Source organism: Callithrix jacchus, chromosome 1 (genome assembly GCF_049354715.1).
Source record: "Callithrix jacchus isolate 240 chromosome 1, calJac240_pri, whole genome shotgun sequence".
NCBI classification, from domain to species: Eukaryota; Metazoa; Chordata; class Mammalia; order Primates; family Cebidae; genus Callithrix; species Callithrix jacchus.
The window spans coordinates 141,156,617-141,184,027 of NC_133502.1; the positions used below are offsets into that span (position 1 = coordinate 141,156,617).

General features: G+C 40.9%; 1 protein-coding gene across 5 annotated transcripts in view; it reads right to left on the minus strand.

The window, feature by feature from the left end:
- Positions 1-27,411, minus strand: part of KIF24 (kinesin family member 24) — a 67,952-nt gene that overhangs the window by 10,187 nt on the left and 30,354 nt on the right. For all 5 annotated transcript variants that reach the window (XM_054257153.2, XM_078370869.1, XM_078370867.1 and 2 more), the window contains 6 exons: positions 27,109-27,206; positions 21,483-21,698; positions 17,534-17,621; positions 8,570-8,691; positions 7,170-7,275; positions 371-442 (listed from right to left, as the gene is read on the minus strand). In XM_054257153.2, coding sequence (XP_054113128.2) covers positions 371-442; positions 7,170-7,275; positions 8,570-8,691; positions 17,534-17,621; positions 21,483-21,698; positions 27,109-27,206 — 702 coding nt within the window. The remainder of the gene's footprint in view (positions 1-370; positions 443-7,169; positions 7,276-8,569; positions 8,692-17,533; positions 17,622-21,482; positions 21,699-27,108; positions 27,207-27,411) is intronic.

Genomic DNA, 27,411 nt, shown 5'->3' on the forward strand with positions numbered 1-27,411 from the left:
TGGCACGCACCTGTAGTCCCAGCTGCCTGGGAGGCTGAGGTGGGAGGATTGCTTGAGCCTAGGAGACAGAGGCTGCAGTGAGCCAAGATCATGCCACTGCACTCCAGCCTGGGTGACAGAGCAAAACCCTGTCTCAACAACAACAACAAAAAAGTTTTGATTTTTGAAGCATTTCAGATTTTCAGATTAAAGATACTCAACTTGTAGACAGAGTTCCTGGAAGGAATGTGACTCCTTTTTCTTCTCTTTTCCCCACTGTGCTCAGCATCATGTCTTTACTGACAGTGGATACTCGACTGAATGAACACATACATGAAATAAGGAAGAAATGAATGAATCAGAACAAACTCAAGTTCACATTTAACTTTACCTGAGTTAGTTTGCTTTGCCTGAAGGGAGTATGCGTGTGTTCCTGATCCAGTGCTCGGATACATTCCTTCAGCTGCAAAGTGAGAGAACAAGCACATCAAAGATCATGTGCCAAGAAAGAGTAACAGATCTGATGCCACCTCCAGAGGAAGCTTGTTTTTCTTCAATAAAACACACTGAGACAATCCTCCCAAAGGAAGTCAAAATGGCCTGTAGTTTCCATTCAACAAGAGAAACCAAGCTAGATTGGGAAACACCATCCTGTGCAGCCTAGCTGAAGGTCTCTCAGCTTAGAGGCTGGGATCCTAGGATTGGCTCTGCATTGATGGCGGGGAACACACAGACCCTGGGATCTACTCTCAGGTCCCAGAGTTCAAGCTCCTGTGGTGGTAGTTCTGACTTGTTGGCTCCTTTTCTCTCCTCATACTCTTCTCAACTGTTGATGTACTTAAGTAAACAAAATATCTATATCCACTTCCCCACTCCCTGATCACACAGGTACAGGGTCTATGGCCCAAAGGCAAAGGAATGTTACTTGCTCCTGGGTGTACCCCTCAGTGAGAAGCACTCACTGGACATGACTGAGAAGAGCAGAGATTTGGATATGCGGACCATATATCCAGGGGAAACACTCCCATCAGAAACAGTTGTGGGAGTTGCAGGGGGCAAGATGAGGAGGAGGGACCTTCTATTTCTGAGTGACGCATCTAGGCGAAAAGGTAGTAAAAGAAAAGGAAAGGAGCCAGGCGCAGTGGCTAATGCCTGTAATCCCAGCACTTTGGGAGGCCGAGGTGGGTGGATCATTTGAGGTCAGGAGATCGAGACCAGCTTCTCCAACATGGTAAAACCCCGTCAGTCTCTACTAAAAATACAAATAATAATAATAATAATAATAATAATTAGCTGGATACGATGGCATGCTCCTGTAATCCCAATTACTTAGGAGGCTGAGAAAGGAGAAAAGCTTGAACCTGGGCAGTGGAAGTTGCAGTGAGGTGAGATCACGCTACCACACTCCAGCCTGGGTGACAGAGTGAGACTCCAGCTCAAAAACAAAAAAACAAAAACAAGAAAGGAGGAAAGAAGGTGGAAGCAATCCCTTGGAAGCGCCGGTGGTGGGAGTCCACCAAGAATAGGCAGTTTGCCTCAAGAGTGTGCTATGGGTATTCTTAGCAGCAGCCATAGATGCCCGCAACTGCCCTACCTCTATCCAAGAAGCTGTGGGGTATAAATAAGTGTGAGGAAACTTCCTCTTTTACTTATTTACTTATTATTTTTGAGACAGAGCCTCACTCTGTTACCCAGGCTGGAATGCAGTGGCATGATCTCAGCTCACTGCAACCTCCACCTCCCACATTCAAGCGATTCTCCTGCCTCAGCCTCCTGAGTAGCTGGGATTACAGGCATGTACCACCATACCCAACTAATTTTTGTATTTTATTTTAGTAGAGATGGGATTTCACCATGTTGGTCTGGTTGGTCTCAAACTCCTGACCTTGTGATCTGCCTGCCTTGGCCTCCCAAAGTGCTGGGATTATAAGCGTGAGCCACCTTGTCCAGCGGAAATTTCCTTTTATTAAAAATCTATCCAGTATTCCCCAACTTTACCACTGTAAAGATTCTCCACTAGGGATGGATAAATAATCAAACTCTGCTCTTCACAGACTCAAATTCAAGTGTGGCCACCAATCCCTATAAGCATTTTTTAAAAAAGTAAACAAATGTTGGCTCCCTCTCTCACCCTCCCAACTTATCCCTCACAAGGTCTAGAAAGAATGTACCTACCTGGAGACTTCAGTTCTGAAAAAAAAAAAGTAAATAATGTGGTGGGGCATAAGGCAGCATATGCACCTAGAAAAAGGAATGAGGAAGAGCTCTATATATACACTCCATGACTGTATATACAGTCATGTAGTGATCTTGAGGACACCGTTAAGTGACAAAAGCAAAGTGCAAAACAGAGTTGAGAGTATGTTAACATTTTTTCTAAGAAAAAAGGTGAGTGCACACAGAGAGAGAGACAGACAAATGATTATAAAAGGGGAGGAAGGTAACAAGGTTGAGAGGACAGGAATAGAAACTATACTTCTCTGAATGTGGCTTATTTTACAATTTTTACTTTAAAACCACGTAAATTTGTTGTTATTGTTGTTGTTGTTGTTTTTTAAAGATACGATCTCACTTTGTCTCTCAGGCTGGAGTGCAGTGGCACAATCACAGCTCCCTGCTGCCTTGAATACCTGGGCTCAAGCGATCCTCTCACTTCAGCCTCAAGTAGCTTGGGCTAGAGGTGCGCACCACCATATCCGGCTAATTTGTAAATGTTTTGTAGAGATGGGGTCTCCCTATGTTGCCCAGGCTGGTCTTGAACTCCTGGGCTCAAGTGATCCTCCTTCCCTGACCTCCCAAAATGCTGGGATTATAGGTGTCAGCCACAGCTCCTGGCCTACATGTTTTAAATAATTACAAAATAAAGTTAAATCCAAATAAATAAGGCAATTCTTAAAACCAAAACCAAACAAATGAACCTAACACTATAAAATTGGTAGGCTTAAACACAAAGAATTATTCCAAGTGATTTTACAACATAATGTTATGACTGTACATCCTTAGGACACAACCCAATTTTTTAAAAAAACTGCAAAAAATATTGAATGGAATTAATCATATTATAAATAATATTAGCATTATTTTGAAATATTTATATGTTAAAGTAGAGGAAATAAATGTTGTTAGGAACTAAGATTTCTAGCATAAGAGAAAAAAGAGACAAATATACATTTAAAGAAATTAAATAAAAACCTTGTAATTTTAATTTTATTTTTAAAAAATACTATTATTCAACAACAACAAAAAACAAAAACAAAAACAAAAATACTATTATTCATTGGCTTTCTTCAGACCAGAAAGTTTATTTTTTGAGACAGGGTCTTGCTTTGTTGCCTAGGCTGGTTGCAGTGGTGCAATCATGGCTCACTGAAGCCTCAACTTCCTGTGCTCAAGCAATCCTCCCACTTCAGCCTGCCGAGTAGCTGTGACTACACACGTGTGCCACCATGTCCAGTTAATTTTTAAATTTTTTGCAGAGGTGGGGGTCTCATTATGTTGCTCAAGCTGGTCTCAAACTCCTGGGCTCTAAGTAATCTGTCCACCTTGACCTCCCAAAGTGCTGGGATTGTATGTGTGAACAACTGGGCCTGGACTGCAATCTTAATTTTAAACTAATTTATTACTATGAATCCCACATACATTTTTCTCTTTCAAAACAAAAAATAACACCTTATTTTTTTAGCTCTGTTCATTGAAAAGGCTCAGAAGCAAGTAGTAGTGATAAGCACACCTAGCACATAGACTGAGATCACTAAATACCATTTCCTTCTCAAAGAAACTAAGGCTCATTGAAGAAATGGCTGATCTGATGTCTAAGAAGGGAAATGCACAAAATAAGCCTAGAACACAGGCTCTTGTTATATCAGAAAGCCAGGAAACTATCAAGAATGAGTAGGCTTGTGTCAAAAAGACACAGGAACATTCTTGAAACAGCTCCTATTGGCCATATATGTGGAATTTAAGCAGAAATATATATATATATATAATGATTTCAATGAGTTTATAATAATACAAAAAGTAAACAACAACAATAACAAACAAACTTATGTTATGATTAGGTAACAAGAACACCAACTAATTCTGAAAAGTGGCAAATAAAGAATCATCTTGCGGCCGGGCACGGTGGCTCAAGCCTGTAATCCCAGCACTTTGGGAGGCCGAGGCAGGTGGATCACGAGGTCAACAGATCGAGACCATCCTGGTCAACATGCTGAAACCCCATCTCTACTAAAAATACAAAAAATTAGCTGGGCACGGTGGTGCGCACCTGTAGTCCCAGCTACTCAGGAGGCTGAGGAGGAGAACTGCCTGAACGCAGGAGGCGGAGGTTGCGGTGAGCCAAGATCATGCTATTGCACTCCAGCCTGGGTAACAAGAGCAAAACTCCGACTCAAAAAAAAAAAAAAAAAAAAAAAAAAAATCATCTTGCTTCCACTACAAACTGTATGTCAGGATAATCAGATAGTTGAGGAAAAATTCTTCTTTTCAGCTAAAACATACAGAAGAAATATTAGAATTAGAATATCATCTTTCTAGAACTCTTAATAAAATAATACATATAGATGAGATTCATCAATGGCTGATAAAATTCTTAGGTTAAAAATGGCTAAAGGATATGTCCTTAACCTAGAGGCTAAGGGAAAAACAAAGTAAAAATAAATAAAACAAAATAAAAAATAAAGGCCGAAAGGAAACTTTAAAATAGAGGAATTAGGCTGACAACACTTGAATCTCTTTTCAATCTTAAAATCACAAAAAGAGACAACCAGACATTCTCTATCTCCTAATGTATTGGTATAGGAAGTCTAAGAACTACCTATGAATTGTTTTTGCCAAAAAAAAAAAAAGAACCTAAATCTGATCACACCTCTAATTCAGCAGTGTCCCAATAGAAATACGTGAGCCATAAATGCAAATCATATATGTAATTCTAAATTTCTAAGTCATATTTTTAAAAAAGAAACAAAATTAATGTTATGTATTTTATTTAACTCAATATATCCAAAATACTATTTCAGCATGTAGTTAATAATGAAAAAAAAAAATGAGATATTCTACAAGCTTTTTTTTTTTGAGACGGATTTTCGCTGTTGTCACCCAGACTGGAATGCAATGGCACGATCTCGGCTCACCGCAACCTCCACCTTCTGGGTTCAGGCAGTTCTCCTGCCTCAGCCTCCGGAGTAGCTGGGACTACAGGCATGCACCAACATGCCCAGCTAATTTTTGATTTTTAGTAGAGACGGGGTTTCACCTTGTTGACCAGGATGGTCTCGATCTCTTGACCTCGTGATCCACCCGTTTCAGCCTCCCAAAGTGCTGGGATTATAGGCGTGAGCCCGGCCCATCGACGAGCTTTTCTGGTAATCAAAATCCAGTGTGTATTTTACACTTTAACATATCTTAATTCAGACTAGCCACATTTCAAGTGCTCAGTTGCCACATGTGGCTGGTGGCTACCACAGTGAGCACCACAGCTCTAGAGCTTAGCCGCCTGATAGGAAACATAAGGGACAGAATGTCATGTTAAACACCAACATAAGGATGCAGGCGGCCAAGTCCAGACTGTGGAAAAGCTTACAGGCCAATGAACCGGTTTCCTTCAATCAATACACTGATATAGAAAAAATGAAAGAGGGAGTAAGAACTCACATAGGATTTTATTTGCATCTTGATTTGAACAAGTTAACTATAAAAGGACATTTATAGGGCCGGGCGCGGTGGCTCATGCCTGTAATCCCAGCACTTTGGGAGGCCAAGGTGGGTGGATCACGAGGTCAAGAGATCGAGACCATCCTAGTCAACATGATGAAACCCCGTCTCTACTAAAAATACAAAAAATTAGCTGGGCATGGTGGTGTGTGCCTGTAATCCCAGCTACTTAGGAGGATGAGGCAGGAGAATTGCCTGAACCCAGGAGGTGAAGGTTGCGGTGAACCGAGATCGTGCCATTGCACTCCAGCCTGGGTAACAAGAGTGAAACTCTATCTCAAAAAAAAAAAAAAGGACATTTATGGGACAATTAGATAAATTATAATACTTACTGGATAATAATTACTTCTTTAGGTATGATAATAGCATTATGGCTATATTAAAAAAATAAGAGTATCTCTTTGAGATATACAAAAAAAATTTTTTTGAGATGGAGTCTTGCTCTGTTGCCCAGGCTGGAGTGCAGTGGCATGATCTTGGCTCACTGCAACCTCCACCTCCTGGGTTAAAGAGATTCTCCTGCCTCAGCCTCATGAGTAGCTGGGATTATAAGAGCTTGCCATCATGCCCAATTAATTTTTGGTATTTTTAGTAGAGACAAGATTTCACAATGTTGGCCAGGCTGATCTACCTCAAGTACAGGCATGAGCCACTGTGCCCAGATGAGATATATAAAATATTTAAGGAATAAATGACATGATGACAAAGATTTTCTTTCTTTCTTTTTTTTTTTTTGGAGATTGAGTCTCACTCTGTCAGTTAGGCTGGAGTGCAATGGCACGATCTCAGGTCACTGCAACTTCCACCTCCCGGGTTCAAGTGATTTTCCTGCCCCAGCCTCCTGAGTAGCTGGGATTACAGGCATGCGCCACCACACCTGGCTAATTTTTGTACTTTTAATAGAGATGGAGTTCACCATGTTGTACAGTCTCGTCTTAAACTCCTGACCTCAAGTTATCTGCCTGCTTTGGCCTCCCAAAGTGCTGGCATTAAAGGTGTGAGCCACCACATTGGCCAGACTGTATTTAAAAAATAATCTAACCAGGGGGAGGGATGGGGTTGGTTAGATTTTTTCATACGTTGGTAACTGTTGAGTCTGTTGAATCTGACAGGTATATGGGTATATGGGAGATCATTATACTATTTGTTCTACTTTTCTATGTTTAAAAAATTAATATAATTTTAAAGCTCAGAGAGAAAGCTTAGTGGAGTTAACCATTCAGCAACTGCAGAAATACTTCTGTTCCTAATTGGCATGGATCGACCAGGGGAAAAGAAAGCAAGGAGAGAAGAGAAGGGTTGCCTAGAACTGTGAGTCTGTCTGGTCTGCCTCTGTCTCCAATCCTGGCATTCCATTACCGTATAAGAACAGGGCAGTTGCTTTGCTGATTCCACCCCACATTCATCCACTCTGCCTGTATGTAAAGGGCAAAGTCTTTCAAGAAGGATTTTTAGATTAAAGATTTTGAACTACTTACAGCCAGTAGACTCTGATTTATTTCTGCACCTTCCATCTTTGTCTGTCTATCTGAATCCCTTGCATCTGCTGCTCTTTCACTGCCAGCCAAGTCAATAAAAGAGATCCTAGAGAAAAGACACAGCAGGAGTGACTTCTGTGAAGCTTTATTTTTGTATCAGTCAGCATTCTATGACCTCTGGAAGAAATTAACATTGGCCCATCCCCTGGAAAGAAAACATATTACTGAGATGGGTATGGTAGCTCACACCTATAAACCCAGCTACGTCGAGGCTGAGGCAGAGAACTGCTTGAGGCCTGGAGTTCTAGACCTGAGCAACATAGCAAGACCCCATCTCTTAAAAAATTATAAAAATTAGCTGGTAGGCTGACGGTGGCTGACACCTGTAATCTCAGCACTTTGGGAGGATAAGGCAAGGGGATCTCTTGAGCCTAGGCGTTCGAGACCAGCCTGGGCAAAATACAGAAACCCTGTCTTTACACACACACACACACACACACACACACACACACACACACACACACACTAAATCAGCTACGTGTGCTGGTACATGCCTAGAGTCCCAGTTACTCAGGAGGATGAGGCAGGAGGACTACTTGGGCCCAAGAGTTCCAGTCTGCAGTAAACTATGATCATGCCAGTACACTCCAGCCTGGGTAACAAAGTGAAACCCTATCTTACAAACAAACAAACATAACTGTTAGCTTTCCAAGAGTATCGTGAGATTCTGATCTGTCAGCTGATGCTGGTACTGTCCACTCAAACACGTCTATTGGTTTTAATTATTTATGAGTAAGTATGACTAAAATTAATAAAACATTATTTCCAAAAGGCTAAAGGCTAAATGACCACAATGCTAATCACTTAAGTGACCACTTAGGTAATTATATAGAAACTTTTGTGAACAGCATTCCAGCAAAAAAGAAGAAAAAAAAGGAAAAGAAAAGAAAAACACTCATTACTCAGAGATGAGATAGGCTCATCCATCAGTGTGGCAGAGTATTTGCTAAGATAGCACCAGAGAAGCAATGAATGTATCCAATTGTCTTATGGCTTCTTTCAAGAAGAATGAATTAATCTTCTCCCCCCACCTTTTTTGGCTTGTAAGCTCTCCGAGATCCAATCCCTACTATTTCTCTGCTGAAACTGTTTTTCATGTTAGAAGCAATCGATGTCCCTTTTAATAATTTAGGGTTGACCAACAATAGGTCATTACTTCATGGTTAATCAACTGATGACACTTTAGTACAATGATTTATATCAGGGCTAACAACTCTTATTCTGTATCCCTGCAACGAAGAACTCCATGGTGGCAGGGTATCCTGTTGTTGAGAAAACATACTTCAAAGTCACATTAAAGGAAAGGTAGACAATGTAACTCCCTGATATTTCCAGCTCACCTGCCAAATGTCCTCTTGGCTGAATCTTTGATCTGAATTTGGATGATGGCATGGGAGCGGGAGGAGTCTGCATTAACTCCAGTGGCCCCAGTGCTGCGCTCCTTGCTACCCTTTAAGATCACCTGAAAATAAAATCCACAGGATGACTTCCCCGAGGAGTAAATAAAATCCTCTGGCTACTAAGAGTTGGCTAAGAGCAGTAGAGAGCAGACATATAATTTTGTCAGTGCACTGCAGTTTTTTTCTGTCCAGGTGGAAAACTGCTCAAACACTAAATTATACCTAGTTAGTACCCAATGACAATGAAAACAATATGAAATACTAATCTTGTGGGAGAACATTCCATAACTCAAGAGCTAATTTACTTCTTGATCTCATATACTCTTTTTAATATCTTTGATGGATTTAGCCTAACTAAAATCCCCAAGGCATAACTGGCTCCAAAGCAAGGTCTCATAAAACACATCTATCTTAGTAACTGAGGCAAAGGACATAAATGTGTATCACAGAATGACTAATCACATCCACCTGTTCTACCAAGATGCAGTCATAAAGGAGGCCAGGCCTGATGTAGAAATACGGAAATGATGAGTTACTGTGGATTACCATGAGCCCATGATTTCCCTTGGGACTAATCCTCACTCACCCTAGACTGGGAGTGAAGACTAACAGGAGTCCTCTGGCCACAATGGAATGGGGCAGGGGAGGTGAAGCCTCAGGATTGGCCTGCAGCCACTGAAAACACAGTCATTTAAGAACATGCTACCCTGATTTTGGACAGGGGTATGAGTGTTAGTTACTGAGAATAAAAAAGGCAAAAAAAAAATTTTTTTTTTGAAACAGGGTCTTGCTCTGTCACCCAGGCTGGAGTGCAGTGGTGTGATCACAGCTCACTGCAGCCATGACCTCCTGGGTTTGAGAGATATTCCTGACTCAGTCTCTTGAGTAGCTGCGACTATAGGTGTGCAGTGCTACACCTGGTTAATTTTAAAAATTTTTTGTAGAGACATGGTTTCACTATGTTGCCCAGGGTTGTCTTGAACTCCTTAGCTCAAGCAATCCTCTTTCCTCAGTCCCTAAAGTGGTGGATTACTGGCATGCAACACTGCAGCTGGCCACAAAGAACTTTAAAAACATTATCTGGGCCGGGCATGGTGGCTCATGCCTATAATTTCGGCTACTCAGAAGGCTGAGGTAGGAGGATTGCTTGAGGCCAGGAGGTTGAGGGTGTAGTAAGCTGTGATGATAGAGCAAGATCCTGTCTCAAAAAAAATAAATTTAAAAAAATTTAAAAATAAAAATTTAAAATCATATTCACCTTTAAAGCCAATAAAAGAAAAGGGAGTAGCAGTGAACAATATATTTTTTCTTTTTTTTTTTTTTAAATAAAAAAAATAGAGACAGGGTTTCACTATGCTGCACAGGCTGGTCTTAAAGTCCTGAGCTCAAACAATCTTCCCACCTCGGTCTCCCAAAATACTGGGACTATAGGTGTCATATATTTCAATGAAACTTTAGAATGTGGAAAGATAATGAAGGGATGGCAATTTCCAGGAATGAAGTTATAAACTAAGTAAGTAGGAAAGGGGAGAGTCAGTCTATCAGCTCATTAGGACTCCTGAGAGGGACTGTTAGGATAGGGCAAAGATACACATAGTCAGTGACCAGAGCAGTAAAACCCTCGGTGAAACATTCCCCATTTGTCTCTACCCTGTGCAGGAAGTAGAAGGTATAGTCTCTAGAAAATGTGAACCAGAGACCAGAAAGGACCAAGAGCACCAGGCACAGTGTAGGACAGAGTGAAGTGAAAGAACTGAAAAAAGGATTATGACTAAGCAACACACCAGCGTTCCCCAACATTAGTCCTCAGCCAGAATTCTCTGGAGAAACTCTAACTCCCAAGCCCTTCATATGTTTACATTTTGCAAAGCCAATTAACTTTCAACCTATGGTGAAGCTTAGTGATCAGCAAGCACATCTCCAACACACAAACTTTGTGACTGTTATTTTTGTAGGGCCTCACACTTAAACATGAATAGAGAGCCAAAGGCACCAGTACGAACACCAAACCAAAAGAGGGAACAGACAAAGCACTTGGAAATTTAAAATATGATAAAGTAAAAATTTTACTTAAAAGGTAGTAAGATTTAGGCTGGGAATGGTGGCTCAGGCCTGTAATCCCAACACTTTGGGAAGCTGAGGCAGGAGATTACTTGAGCCCAGGAGTTCAAGACGAGCCTGGGCAAATAGTGAGATCCCCATCTCTACAAAAATTAGCTGGGCACTGTGGTGCACACCTGTAGTCCCAGGCAGGAGGCTGAGGCAGCCTAGAGGACAAAAATCCCATCTTTTAAAAAATAATCACCTACTATCAGGTTATTAGGTTCAGGAGGAAAAAATAAAATAAAAGGTTGTAAGATTTAGTGGTTTTTTTTTTTTTGAAGTTTTAAGTTAAGGATATGTCCCAGAAAATAAAACATAAACACAATCTGCACTCCCATGCAGCACTGTTCATAATAGCCAAGATTTGGAAGCAACCTAAGTGTCCATCAACAGATGAATGGATACAGAAAATGTGCTTATACACAATGCAGTACCATTCAGCGGTAAAAAAGAACAAAATCCTGTCATTTGTAACAACATGAATGGAACTGGAGATCATTATGCTAAGGGAAATAAGCCAGTGGCAGAAAGACAAACATCACATGTTCTCACTTATGTGTGGCATCTAAAAAATAAAAGCAATTGAACTCATAGACATAGATAGTAGAAGGATAGTTACCACAGAGGCTGGGAAGGGCAGTGGGGGGCTGGTGGTTAATAAGTACAAAAAAATAGAAAGAATGAATTAAGACCTATTATTTGATAAGAGAACAGGGCAATTATAGTCAACAACATTTTATTGGCTGGGTGTAGTGACAAAGTGCCTGTAATCCCAGCACTTTGGGAGGCTGAGGTGGGTGGATCGCCTGAGGTCAGGAGTTCCAGACCAGCCTGGCCAACATGGTGAAACCCTAGCTCTACTAAAAATACAAAAATTAGCCAGGTGTGGTGGTGCATGCCTGTAATCCCAGCTACTTGGGAGGCTGAGGGAGGAGAATCATTTGAACCCGGCAGGCAGAGGTTACAGTGACTGGAGATTGTGCCATTGCACTCCAGCCTGAGGGACAAGAGAGAAACTCCATCTCCAAAAAAGAAGGAGAAAGGAGAAAGGAGGAGGAGGAGGAGGAGGAGGAAAGAGGAGAGGGAGAGGGAGGGAGTGGGAGAGGAGGAGGAGGAGAAAGTCCTATTTCATTTTTTTCTCAATATCTCACAATTTTAATTTAAATCATATTGAACATGGTCAGTTTCCAAATTAAGAATCCAAAAGTTGACAGAGCCAAACTTCAACAATAAGACATAAAATATCTCAACAAGTAGTAGCAGTTGCTTTTTAGAAATTTAATTAAATAAAAATAGCTTTCCCATGATCTAAGCAATAGTATGTTTCTAAAGATTAACTGTATGTGAGATGTAAAATCAAAATTCAAAATCGTATTTTAATACACCCATTTTGTAAAAAGTTGGCTAAAAATTTAAAGAGACAACATGATGAATCCTTTTGTAAAGAGAAGAATCTGCTAATTTATAAAGCTAGATCATCAACTATAGGGATATCACCTTTACGCTAATGAAATCGTAGGCGTTATACTGGTAATCTTGTATCCTAGATATGGCAAGTACTGAGAAAAAAAGCACTGCTAACTAAGCTCAGATGCTAGGAAAGACACTTAAGGTCAGGGCTGTGACTGAACCATCTAATTTAAATGGACTTCCTGGCTCTGGCTTCCCTCTCTCCCTTTCACTTCATGCTTACATAGGGTGGGGTGCAATGCTGATGGATCATCATAGATTGAGATTGTTCTTTTTTCAAACTTCTTTTTTTCTGTTATTAGAAAAGACAAACTTACTGTGGAAAACTTGGAAATTATAGGAAAAGGATAAAGAAGAACATATATATATCTCCCATAATCCCAGAGATTATAAAATTCTGATATATTTCGTTTTAGAGTTTTAGGTTTCTCACAGCTCTTTTGCTTTTTTTAGTTTTGTCATTTACAAATCCCATGAGGAGACAGGGAAGGTCTCAAACCTTTACATTTGTATAAGCAATATGTCTGACTGATAAGAAAAGGAACACAGAGAAACTAAGTGATTTATACAAGGTCACATAGGTAGAATATGATCAGGTCAGGAATAGAAGCCAGGTATCCTCTTCTACATGAGAGTAATCATGTTACTAATGATGCTGGTCCACTGAGACCTAGTGAGAATTCAGAGAGGCCTCAAGGCCATACTTCGAAAGGAAATGTGGATACTGACAGGAAATACAAAGGGGGGCCCTGTGGTTTTTCCTCAAGAAGGTCAAGGAAAGACTGGCTTTTGAGATTGTGTTACAGAGTTTTGAACTTGGTTTTTCACTGCATCTTGTACACCATAATGTACTGGGTATCTCTGAGTGCATCTCAGAGACCTAACATGCTGAGATGCCCCTTCCTGGTTAAATATATTTTAGAGAAGGCATAAGGAATTTCTGTCCCTTGGTCCAGGTTTTTCCAATAACAGCCTGCTATAGTCATGCCTTCCAGAAACTATGTAATAATGCACCTGAGCTATGAGGAGTAAAAATGAGGCAGTCTGTGAATATCAAAGTCATCGCATTTTTGTAAATGGCATACAACCAAAGTATAGCAGTTAAAAGGGTGAAATCTGATGTCAGGTTGTCAGGGTTCACATGCCAGCTCTACCATACGGTTGTGCAGACTTCTGCAAGTCATTTAACTTTAAAGGGTCTCAGTTTCTTATCTATAAAATGAGAATTACAGCTGGATGTGGTAGCTCACGCCTGTACTCCCAGTACTTTGGGAGGCCGAGAGAGGCGAATCACCTGAGGTCAAGGGTTTGAGACAAGCCTTGCCAACATGGTGAAACTCTGTGTCTATTAAAAATACAAAAATTGGCCGGGCATGGCGGCCCGTACCTGTAATCCCAGCTACTTGAGAGGCTGAGGCAGGACAATCACTTGAACCCAGGAGGTGGAAACTGCAGTGAACCGAGATAGCCACTGCATTCCAGCCTAGGCAACAGAGCTAGATACTTGTCTCAAAAATAAAATAGGAATTCCATAGGTTATTAGGACTAAAAAAGACAATACATAACTAAAGCACTTAGTACCATGACTGGCACATGGTAAGTTCTCAATAAATATTAATTTTTGAAAAGATACCAAAGAGGCCAGGCCTTGTAGCTCACGCCTGTAATCCCAGCACTTTGGGAGGCCAAGGCAAGATGAATCACCTGAGGTCGGGAGTTAGAGATCAGCCTGGCCAACATAGTAAAACCCCATCGGTACTAAAAATACAAACATTAGCCAGGCATGGGAGTGAGCACCTGTAATCCCAGCTACTCAGGAGGCTGAGGCAGAAGAATTGCTTGAACCCGGGAGGCAGAGGTTTGCGGTGAGTCAAGATCACGCCACTGCACTCCAGCCTGGGCAACGGAGTGAAACTCCATCTCAAAAACAAAACAAAACAAAAAGATACAGAAGAACTAACATCTTTGTATAAACTTCTAAAACTTAAACTATTTTTTTTCATAAATGTAAAACAATCAGAGTTTCATGGAAAAGTATAGATTTGAAGATCAACGTGAAATACCATAGGCTCCCCAATGCAAGCAAACAAACAAAAAAAGGTGAGGGGGAATGAAGGAAGCAGATAAAAGAAAAAGAGAGAATCTATTTGGGGGAAATGCAAATCTAGGAGGTGAGCAAAATTAATGCAATCACCTTTAAAACTACTAGGCCCCCTTTTCCTCTGCCTCCGCCTTCTCAAACTCCTTTCCTAACCAAATTCTGTTGGGCAAGTTTCTAAATCTAGGTTCTCTAGAGATAACATGTTATGAGAATAGTAAAATGGAAATCTGATACAATAGGAAGTAATGAAAACTGGGCATGGTGTGGTGGCTCATGCCTGTAATCCCAGCACTTTGGGAGGCTGAGGTAGAGGATCACTTGAGCCCAGGAACTTCAAGAACAACCTGGGCAACATCTACAAAAAAATTAACAAAAAAAAAAATTAGCCAGGTGTGGTGGTGCACACCTGTGGTCCTAGCTACTCAGAAGGCTGACATGGCAGAATCGCTTGAGCCCAGGAGGTTGAGCCTGCAGTGAACTGTGATTGTACTACTGCACTCCTGCCTAGGTGACAGAGTGAGACTCGTGTCTCAAAAAAATAAAAAACCAAAAAACTGTGGTGGTGCTGGAAAATATCATTCAGGGACTTAATAATACATGTGGAAGGCTGGGCATGGTAGCTCATGCCTGTAATCCCAGCACTTAGGGAGGCTGAGGCGGGCGGATCATGAGGTTATAAATTCAAGACCAGCCTGGCCAACATGCTGACACTCCATCTCTACTAAAAATACAAAAATTTGCTGGGTGTGATGGCAGGCACCTGTATTCCCAGCTACTTGGGAGACTGAGGCAGAAGAATCACTTGAACTGGGGAGGCAGAAGTTGCCATGGGCTGAGATTGCGCCACTGCACTCCAGCCTGGCAACAGAGCAAGACTCCGTCTCAAAAAAAAAAAAAAAAAAAAAAGAGTAATACATGTGGAAAACTGAGCCAGCATCATGCTATAAATTTTATATATGTTGTCTCACTTCCTTCTCCCCATCATCCAAACCAATCAGCTATCATTATTTACATGTTTCAGGCTCAGAAAGGTAAAGGATATGCTCAAGGATACATGGCATTATACAGCCAAGGCAATGATAAAACATGAAACAAGTTTATCAAAATTCCTGGGACTGCATACCTCTGACTATATAAAATGGGTATAGGAATGACTTAAAACTATCAATCTTTAAAACTGAAAAAATGCCATTAACTGTCTAACAAAATGTCAATTCCAAATCTGGGAAATGTGATGAGGCAGTGAGTCCTCAGGGTGAAGTTCTGGTGCCTGCATTGGCAAGACCAGGTAATCAAACACACTTGGAAGGAGAAACGTCCTGTAGGATGATCCCATGAGAATAATGAAGCTACCAGTTGTGCAGGCAGGCCATGCCTGAGTAATCCTGAGGGTGATCTGAGAGGGTAACACTCAAAGATGACACTTGAGGGTGATACCTGAGCAAACACATGGGTGATACCTGAGTGAGTATGAACAGTGACACCTGAGTTAGCAAGTGCTGTTGTTTCTTGAGTCAATAAATGTTTATGAGGATAACTGTGTCAGATATCCATAAATTATAGAAACTTTCCACCTTGATCTCAGCTGGCTTTCTCCTTGTACAATACCATATGTACTGCAGACTGAGGGTATCAATGGCAATAATGTATTGACTAACAAGAAACTTTTTTCTGCTTTTCTTAGGAACCATACTTTAGAATAGAACAGTGCCATAAACTCTTCCAGGATGGAGGGGTTGACTCAACACCAGACTGCCAGCTATACGGCCTAAAGGCAAGCAAAAGAGTCTTCTTCCTAGTGTTTGCTTGCTTCCCCTTTAATTGGTCTAATCTTCAGTGACAAAGGAATCCTGAGGACCAGACTCACCTGACGTTCCCGGCCAAATGAGGGAATGGCTGGAGGTAGGGGCAAAAGGGCCACAGGGAACAGAGTATGAGAAACAATTTCCTTAGGACTCCACAGTGGAGGAAGCTCTGGGGAAGATGGTCACAGCCCAAGGGCAGCCCTTCAGCATGTCCCACACACTTTTGTTCTGTGCCTACCTTTGCAATCACTAGAAAGATGCTCTTAGGTGACCCTCTAAAACAGACACACTTGGGCACTATACTCAGATTTTGGATCCCAGGACCCAGGAATCTAATAACACAAAGCGAAGTCTCATCCTTTAAGCAAAATTTACCTACAGTATTTGTCTCAGGAAAAAGAAACTTAGAAAAAGATACATACTAATGATGGGCCACCATGTTACTGCACACACTCAAGTCCCAAGTCTTAATTGTTAAAAAGCAGCAACAAAAATTCCCGCAAACCCTGTTATTTGAAGATTAAACAGTCCTTTAAACACCCAATTTTAAGCAAATGATAACAGAATACTGTGATCAATGTATTAATTCATTCAGTGAGTGTCTTTTCTCATAATTTTTTTTTTTTTGAGACTGAATCTCGCTCTGTTGCCCGGGCTGGAGTGCAATGCCACAATCTCTGCTCACTGCAACCTGTACCTCCCGGGTTCAAGCAATTCTCCTGCCTCAGCCTCCCTAGTAGCTGGGATTACAGGCATCCACCACCACACCCAGCTAATTTTTGTATTTTTATTACAGACGGGGTTTCATTATGTTGGCCAGGCTGGTTTCAAACTCCTGATCTCAAATGATCTGCCTGCCTTGGCCTCCCAAAGTGCTGGAATTACAGGTGTGAGCCACCACACCTGACTCAGTTTTTTAAAGTATCTAATTCAGACCAGTCTGGCCAACATGGTGAAACCCTGTATCTACTAAAAATACAAAGAATTAGCCAGCCGTGGTGGCAGGTGCCTGTAATCCCAGCTACTCAGGAGGCTGAGGTAGGAGAATCACTTGAACCCTTGAGGCAGAGGTTGCAGTGAGCCAAGATTGCGCCATTGTACTCCAGAGGCAGAGTGAGACTCCATCTCAAAAAAAAAAAAAAAAGAAAGAAAGAAAAAGAAAAGCAACTGGCCTGGTAGTATCTTTCTAATCTATTAGGTTCTCCCATATACCCTACCTCCCACTAACCATGGCATTGTGCCATCAACCCTAATAGAGAAACAAGCTATCCTCTCAGAAAAGGATTCACATTTTACAGATGTGGTGTGCTTGCCATTGCCCTTTGCCTAAATATAAGTTCACTGTACTTGCTTAGTAGCAAAATGAATTTGTCTCATGTACTTACACTGCTGCAGTGGAGTAATAAAGAAGGAAGAATTAATTACCTCTAAGAGGAGCTCCACACTATCCACCTGAAGTTCTTGTAGTCCCACTATCTGTACCATGTGCTTGTTATCTTCTCTTGCGAAGAGCCTGCAGATAAGAACGTGGTTAGTATGATGGTGCTACTCTAACAGACTTTGTCCTTGCCTCCCCAGAAACCATTCCACCATTCCTCTATAAAGCAGCAGTTTTCTGTCTGAGTGGGATGGATGCTTCTCTTCCCTACAACCCCACCCTCCTGACCTTAGCCCTATGATTCAGGGGTGGTTGTTGATTGTTGTAAAACAAATCAACATCTCTGGCTATAATTAAAAGAATGAGCACATAATCTAAACCTATGCCAATCAGTGGATGATGTATTCCTGGCTACACTGTGATTTGTTTAGAAGTGGACATGGGATCTCTGCTGGTCCAATCAAAATAAAGTCCTGGTCTCTGGTTGTTAGACGCCTGGTGATGTGATGCTCTCCCTTTGTCCCTGGATGTGAAAGAATATGGACCTCTGGCCCTGGGAGCAGTGGCAACCATTTTGTATCTACAAAGAGAATTGGTTTCAGGATGAAACTACTAACACAGAAGACAGAATGAAGACATGCAACTAAACTGGGTCCTTATTGCATCCCTGAGCTGCTGGAGTAAACCAATGCTGAAGACTGAATGTCCTCTAAGCTTTTCAATTATTTCAGCCAACGATTTCCCTAAATGCATAAGCTAGTATACATGGAGTTTTCTTTTATTTTCAATGTAAAGGGTCCTGATACATCTTATAAGGGAGCAAGGAAGAGCTGGGCTGCATCTGAATGCCTTAGGCCTGCATTTAAGGTAATAAATGGTTATGGTCTACCATCATCATTAAATCAGATCTACTGAGAGCCATGTTGAATCTATCAAAGACTCTAAGATTATTTTTCCCTCTTAATAAGATACTGATCAGGGCTAAGAATGGAATTCCACTTCATAATTTAAAATACAAGAATGATTTTCTCAAATATAATTTTTTTCTCAGTCTATACTTTATCCCAATTTTCCAGATCTCTACAGAAGAACTGGAGGGAAACAGACTCACCAATGCTCATAATCTCTCTGAAAACAAATCTATTAGGCTTCTGGAGTAAAAGAATCTAGCTGCTGGGTGCAGTGCTGTGTGCCTGTAGTCTCAGCTATTCAGGAGGCTGAGGCAGGAGGATTGCTTGAGCTCATGAGTTTGAGTCTGTAGTATGCTGTGATAATGCCTGTGAATAGTCACTATGTTATAGCCTGTATAACGTAGCAAGAGCCCATCACTGTTTAAAAAGAAAAAAAAAAGGAAGATCTAATTTTTAGAGCCCTCCTGTCACTCCTAAACATATTTCCCAGGCCTTAATCTCTGAGCTTACCCCAGAAAGATTCCTCATGGACAGCCTAAAATGTACTTCAATCTTTATGCAAGGGTATAAAAACAATTTATCCTGTACTTCTAGGAATTAAATATCCTTAAGCTTTGTTTTCCAGTTTAAGAGTCAGACTGAAAATACATACTTTTGTCCACCCTTGTCAAAGTCCCACTATTATAGAAAATATATCTTATTAAAAAATTGGTCAGGCACAGTGGCTCAAACCTGTAATTCTAACACTTTGGGAGGCCTACACAAGAGAACTGTTTGAGCCCAGGAGCTCAAGAACAGCATGGATAACAGAGGAAGATCCTGTCTCTACAAAAAAATAAAAATTATCAGAGCATGGTGACAGGTGCCTGTAATTTCAGTTATCTGGGAGCTGAGGTGGGAGGATCACTTCGGCCCAGGAGGATGAAGCTTCAGTGAGCTGTGGTGGCACAACGGTACTCTAGCCTTGGCGACAGAGCAATACCTTGCCTCAGAAAAAGAAAAAAGAATCGACAGGATAAAGCATAACAGCATAAACAGGAAAGGATGCCATCAATGGACCAGAACATTTCAGAAGCCCCAGAAAGGTAGGAAATAAAGAGATTATATTAGCCAATTAAATGGAGATATATCTATATCTATATCTATCTATCTATCTATCTATCTATCTATCTATCTATCTATCTATCTAATCTCCCACAGGCTATGACACTTGTAGAGTAAGCAGGGGTCTTCCCTAGTGAGCCTCAGAGAAGTGTCAAACCCAGGAGTTAATATATGCCTATCCCCCTGCTACAACTGAGGAATGCAAATATACAGGGCAATAATCTAAGCAATTCATTAAAGAAATGCATTCAGAAAGAGCTGGATATCCTAACCTCCCTTCACCCAAACAATACACACACGCACAAACACACACACACACACACACACACACACAGAGAAAGAGCGCGCGCGAGCGAGAGAGCAGGTGCCCCAGCAAGTGAGCACAATTGGCTTTTATTCTATGGCAATTGTTCTTTAAGGGAAGTGAGCATTCTGACTGGAAAGGGGTCCAGTCAGAGGGCGTTGGAGCTTGATGGAGAAGCTGTGATTGAGCTAATTCCAGACGTCAACACCAAGAAGGTAAAAAAGAAAGGCGACTCTTTCTCAAGCATCCCCAGAGTAGCACCCTCTTTTTTTTTTTTTTTTTTTGAGACAGAGTCTCGCTCTGCTGCTAGGCGCCAGGCTGGAGTGCAGTGACAGGATCTCGGCTCACTGACACCTCCGCCTCCCAGGTTCAAGCAATTCTCCTGCCTCAGCTTCTCGAGTAGCTGGGACTACAGGCACACGCCACCATGCCCAGCTAATTTTTTTTTTTTTTTTTTTTTTAGTAGAGACGGGGTTTCACCATGTTGGCCAGGATGGTCTTGATCTCTTGACCTCGTGATCCACCTGCCTCGCCTCCCAAAGCGCTGGGATTACAGATGCGAGCCACCACGCCCGGCCGTAGCACCCTCTTTTATTTCGCAGTTGTTTTGTCAGGACTGAACTCTGAACACCTATACAATCTCAAGTGGCATATCTGAAGGTCTTCTTTTCAATGGAATAGTTTATAGGAGAGTGGCCAGCCTAAGCCCACTTGCTGGATTCTCCAATTCTCCTACCCTAGTGACCATTTACAATGGGGGCCTGCCCTATTACGGTCTCCTGTTGAACTGGAACTGCTCCCGCACTCCCCATTCCACTGCTGGCTCGGAGCACATGAAGCCTGTGCATCTTTTTGGACAGCTCCATAGAGGCTTGCATAGCTTTGTTGGAAGGCTAGTCTCAAGCTGATTAGGTTTCCCTCGCCTTCTAGCAGGCTCAGCCTCAATTCACTCCTCCCACGTCTCAAGCCTGGTTAATTCTGTTATGACAACCTTTAATCCTTCCACCTTCCCTCTCCCTCTAACCTCTATTCTTCCATTTCCTCCACAACTTCTTTTTTCTCCTCAGTTTAAGTCATCTGTTCCAACCTAAATGAAAACTTCATGCCAGAAAAATATAATAGGTGTTTAAAAGTAAAGTTATGGAATACATTTTTAAATTACTATATTATGTTGTGAGGGCAATAATTTAAGCCTAATAAGGGTTAAAATTCTAATGAGAAGATTTTTTTTCTTCTTATGGATCAGAAAACTATCATTGCATTTACCCTAAGATTATTTAAAGGAAAACCAAGAGAAAGTGGAAAACATTATTTATAGTTTTTCTAGTATAATAGGTCAAAAGAACAGGAAGGAGTTTAAGTACATGTTAATTTCCTAACTTCCAGAAATTATGACCTTTTTCATAGACCAAAATAAAAGGGAAAGTCTTTTGATAGACATCAGAATATTGAACACTTTAAAAAATATTAATGAAAATCGAATTTACATTTTCCTATAGCTGAATTGATGGCTAGAAAATTAAGGATGCATGAACCTCCTGATGCAGGAGGCTCATTTCACAAAAGGGCACTAATGTACCAAAGCATCTCATTAAAGCCCATGATTCAGTGATTCTCCAGGACTCTGGCTTAAAACAGTGACGAAAAGGTTTATCCCTTCCCACTCCTATTCAGTACCTTTTTCTTCTATTTAGGAGGTCATAAAGCTGTCCACAGTAAATTTCATAGAAGCTGATCCACACGAAGAGATGCCTTCTTGGCTGCGATACTTCTAGTTGCCTAAAGATATCTTTGGCAGCTAGAGCATACAATCCTGGGTTCTCATGAGTTCCTATCATGGTGTAGGTCTTTCCAGCACCTGTCTGTCCATAGGCAAAGCAAGTGGCATTGCCTCTGGGGAAAGGATAATTTGCATTACTTATGCATATTAAGAGAAGTATTAGCTTACACATAGATTTTTAATGACAAAGGTCAAACACAAACATAGAATCCTAGAGAAAATTCAGCTAAAAACATAGAAACCTTTAAGGAGAAAAGGACTTTACATTATAAAAACACAGAGGAAAAAAAAATTCTCAAACCAGTACATGAGTTTTTCTTTTTTTTTTTTTTTTTTTTTTTTTTTTAGCAACAGTCTCACTGTCACTCAGGCTAGAGTGCAGTGGCATGATCTCGGCTCACTGCAACCTGTCTCCTAGGTTCAAGTGATTCTCCTGCCTCAGCCTCCTGAGTAGCTGGGACTACAGGTATGCACCACCATGCCCAGCTAGTTTTTGTATTTTTAGAAGAGATGGGATTTCACCATGTTGCCCAGGCTGGTCTCGAAATCTGCCCATTCAGCCTCCCAAAGTGCTAGGATTACAGATATGAGCCACCACACCCAGCCTGAGTTTTCTTATAGTAATTTTCTTACAGAACCAGTAAGAGAAATAAAACAAGGGCTTTAATGAAACCACTTAGCCAATAAGCATTTACTGAGTTCCTACCCCATGCTAGGTGCTTTAGAGGATCCTAGAGATGATCTACTCTTAATCTGGAAAGTTAAGTTTAGTGAAAGAATAGAGAATTAAATACAAGAAATAATAGATCATGCTGTAAGTAGGATGGTAGTAACGACTCATAATTAAGGAAGTTTAGATAAAGGTGAAATCAATGTAAGCAAAGAATTTGAGGAAGGACTTAAAAGAGTAGGAATTGGGTTGGGGTCAGAGAGCTTCCACTGTGGAGCAGGAAAAGCATGAGCACAGGCCACAGTAGCAGAGGTAGTGGCAGGCACACCAAATCTTCAGGGGAAAAAAAAACCTGGGCTCTGGTTTCTGCCCTGCCATTAACTAACCATATGACCTTAGGCAAGTCTCCTCACTTTTCTCTGGGCCTCAGTTTTCACTTTTATCAGTAGATTGAGTTACTTGGTTTCTAAAATCCCTTCCAGTCTTGATGTCCTATGATTCTAAGTGAGAAGCACTGCTCTTGTATGTGTGTACATGTGTGCATACACACCCTCTATGAGTGTGAAGAACTTGAGAATAAGAGGTCTCGGAGAATGGAGTTGGAAGACCAGCCTGTCAATCACAGTATGTTTTATGAGGAGTTGGAGGCCAAGATTATCTGAGTATTGTGGGATTCACCTATGCAGTGAGTAGAGAATGAACATAATCTCAGTGCTGTTACAGAGTCTTAAACGTGAATCTCATGGATTAATGATAAAAGTAACTGCTTGCAGCAAGAAAAAAGTCTATGCATTGTGACAGGAAAATAAATCTCAGACTCCAAACTCACTAAGCCAAAGGGAAAAGTCAAGCTGGGAACTGGGTCACGCAAACCTGTAATCCCAGCACTTTGGGAGGCTGAGCTGGGCAGATCACGAGGTCAAGAGATTGAGACCATCCTGGCCCTCAAATTGTCTTTGGAGAAAGGTATAGACCTGTCTCCTGGGCACGCATTCTTAAATTTGACAAATAAATGTACAGTGATTGAGACTTGCTTGGGTCATTTTCTTTCATTTACAGCATGGACAGGGATAGGGCGAGACTGGAGGTGGGCAGAGAGATGAGTACACAGGAAAAGATTTGAAGCCAGGTAGAAAACAGAGTAAAATGACAAAAGCAAGGGAGCCATGGATAAGACAGAATCAAGACATGGGAGTTAATTAGATATAAGCTGCTTGGAGCAGAGACCAGTTACTCTTTGCCTTTTGAACCCTGGCTCCCAGCAGTGTGGTAAGTACACTGGCAGAGCGGAGTTAGGAAAAGAATTATAAGAGAAAAATCTGAACACCGTTAAGGAAGATCCAGCATAGTAAGAGGAAGGAATAGTATCTACTTTACTTTCTGAACAGTTTAGGGATAAGCTTTTGCAAAAAACAACAAATATAGGTGTGAAAAACCTTATTACACTTTAAAGAATGAATACACTTAATTTGCAACTCTTATTTGTTATTACTAAAGTCTTAACATTCAAATTCTAACTTTGTTAGAAACTTACTCCTCAGACTTAGTGTATAAGAAATTGAACCTAAGAGGTGTTTCACATTTTTAGCCTGCTCATAAAATTTTAAAAATTAAATAGCTTTTATAAAACAATAACAAAACACACAAAAAATGGGCAAATGAAGATATCTAAATGGTCAGTAAGAATACAAAAAGGGCCAGGCACAGTGGCTCACGCTTGTAATCCCAGTACTTTTGGGAGGCTGAGGCAGGCGGATCACTTAAGGCCAGGAGTTCGAGACCAGTTTGGTCAACATGGCAAGACCCTGTCTCTACTAAAAATACAAAAATTAGCCAGGTGTGGTGGCACACACCTGCAATCCCAGCTACTCGAGTGGGTGAGACACAAGAATCACTTTAGCCCGGGAGGCAGAGGTTGCAGTGAGCCAAGATCACACCACTGCACTCCAGCCTGAGCATCAGTGAGACTCTATCTCAAACAAAACAAAACATGAAAAGAAGCACAGTATCATTAAGCATTGGAGAAATTCAAATTAAACCTACAATGAGATGATTTAATACCCATTATACAGGCTAACAAGGCCTGACAATATCAGTTGCTGAAGAACTGCAATTCTCATACCTTACTGTTGGGAGTATAAAATGGTACACTTAGAAAAGTTGTCTGACATTTTCCCTTTTTTTTTCTCGAGACAGGGTCTTGCTCTGTTGCCCAGGCTGGAGTGCAGTGATCACAGCTCATTGCAGCCTGATCTCTTGGGCTCAAGCAATCCTGCTACCTCAACCCCCCCAAGAACCTGGTACTACAGGCATGTTCCACCACACCCAGCTAATTTTTAAATTTTTTTAGAGATAGAGTCTCACTATGTTGTTCAGGCTGGTCTTGAACTCCTGGCTCAAGTGATTCTCCTGACTGGGCCTCCCAAAGTATGAAATTACAAGTGTGAACAACTGTGCCCAACTGACACTTTCTTATAAACATACACCTATCCTATGAGCCAGCAATGACATTTCTAGGTTTTTACCCAAAGTAAATGAAAACATGCTCCCAAAAACCTTGTACAAGAATGTTCTGACCAACATGGAGAAACCCCATCTCTACTAAAAAATACAAAATTAGCCAGGCGTGGTGGTGCATACATGTAATCTCAGCTACTTGGGAGGCTGAGACAGAATTGCTTGAACCTGGGAGGCAGAGGTTGCAGTGAGCTGAGATCAGACCACTGCACTCCAGTCTGGACAAGAGCAGAACTCCGTCTCAAAAAAAAAAGGATGTTCATACTTTATGAATAAAGTCCAAAGCTGGAAACAATGCAAATGTCTGTCAACAGGAGAATGGACAAAACAAACTGATAATTTCATAGATGGGAATATTACTCAGCAATGAGAATCATTAATATATGTAACAACATGTACTAATATAAAAACATCATTATGCTAAGCAAACATTATGCTAAGCATATATTATAATGATTCTATTTCTATACTGTAGAACAAAACTAATCTATACTGACAGAAAGTCTGTGGTTACCTAAGACCTGGCAGTGGAGGTGGGGGATTAACTAAATAGGGATACAAGAGAACTTTTTGGGGTGATGAAAACATTCCATGTCTTGTTACAGTTATTTGTTACTTATGTATATACAACTATCAAAACTCATCAAACTTGAATACTTAAGATCTGTGCATCTTACTTTATGTAAATTATTCCTTGATTTAAAAAAAAACAGTCAAATTTTCTGGAATCAGCACCACTAGCAGGCTATTTGGCATTTTCTATCATACATACTTAACAATTTTTTTTTTTTTTGAGACAGAGTCTTGCTCTGTCACCCAGGCTGGAGTGCAATGGTGCAATCTGAGTTCACTGCAACCTCTACCTCTTGGGCTCAAGCGATTCTCCTGCCTCAGCCTCTCAAGCAGCTGGGATTACATGCATGAGCCACTGCACCCAGCTAATTTTTGTATTTTTAGTAGAGACAGGGTCTCACCATGTTGCCCAGGCTGGTCTTGAACTCCTGACCTCAGATGATCCACCCGCATCAGCCTCCCAAAATGCTCGGATTACAGGCGTGAGCCACCATGCCCAGCCCATGCCTACAATTTTAACAAACAGATAGACAAGTAGGTAGATTAGAGAGATAGGATGAATGGATGGATGGATAGATAGGCAGGCAGGCAGGCAGGCAGGCAGATAGACAGACAGACAGACAGACAGAGAAAGGGTCTTGCTCTATTGCCCAGGCTGGAGTGCAGTGGCATGATCACAGTTCCTGCAGCCTTGACCTCCTGGGCTCAAGCGATCCTTCTACCTCAGCCTCCCAAGTAGCTGGGACCACAAGGTGCACATCATTTTTTTTATAGGCTGGGCATGCTGGCTTACACCTATAATCCTAGTACTCTGGGAGACTGAAGCAGGAGGATTGTTTGAGCCCAGAAATTCAAGACCAGCCTGGGGAACATGGCAAAACCCCATCTCTACAAAAAATACAAGAATATTAGCTGAGCATGGTGGCAGGAGCCTGTAGTCCCAGCTGAGGAGGGAGGATTGCTTGAACCCGAGAGGCAGAGGTTACAGTGAGCCCAGATTACACTACTGCACTTTGGCTTGGGTGACAGGGTAAGACCCTGTCTCAAAAAAATAAAATAAAATAAATATTTTTTTGGTGTGTGTGGAGACAGGGTCTCCTTATGTTTCCCAGCCTAGTCTCAAACTCTGGGCTCAAGCTATCCTCCTGTCTTGGCCTCCCAAAGTGCTTGGATTACAGGTGCAAGCCACCACTCCTGGCCCATGCCTATATTTTAAATACATACACAACAGAGGCCCTTACTATCATTCCTGTCCCATTTAATGTTTATTAATTGTAAATAATAATTTAAAAATACATCTGTAAAAAGTTGTTAAGTGATATTCACCTATCTATCCAATTCCAAAGAAAAAATTAACTGAACTATAGCCAGAATACATAATTCTTATCATTGAAGTTCAGACTAACTCCAACCATTTTAAACCTTTTTCTTCTGAGGACTTTGATGGGATTATATTGTTAACAGCTTATATCTTTTTTTTTTTACACCCTTTCACTGTCTATCACAATATATTTTCCCACTAGACACAGAGAAATAATGTCATCAGTGTAAAAGGAAATTTTACTGCAAATTTCTAAATGTTTGGTAAATCCTAGAGAGGTACTGTATGTTTTCAGAAGAATCTAAATTAAATTCAGTAGCTTAAAACACAAATTTATGTTTAAGTCAAAAGCACTGAAAAAGCATGTGATATTTATAGAAAAATATGAGTTAATGTAAAATAGAAAATAAAAAGCAAGAAAAGCAAATAATCATTATCGTACCCATTGAAAATATGCTGAATAAGTGGGTGAGTAGTCTTCACGTATACATCCCGATTGGTGCATGCCTCACCAAAGACTTCATCAAAATAAAAAACATGCTGAAAAATAAATTTGATTTTATAGAAAGAGACACATCCTGGATTTTCTTATCACTATTCTAGTTAACAGATGATAACGCCAAAAAAAATCTTCAAATAATAGTAACTGACCATACCAAACTTAGAGATATAAGCAATCACTATTAAATGACAGAGCCTCCTCTTACTTGAGATATCTATAGACATGTTCTTACAAGGTAAAAAC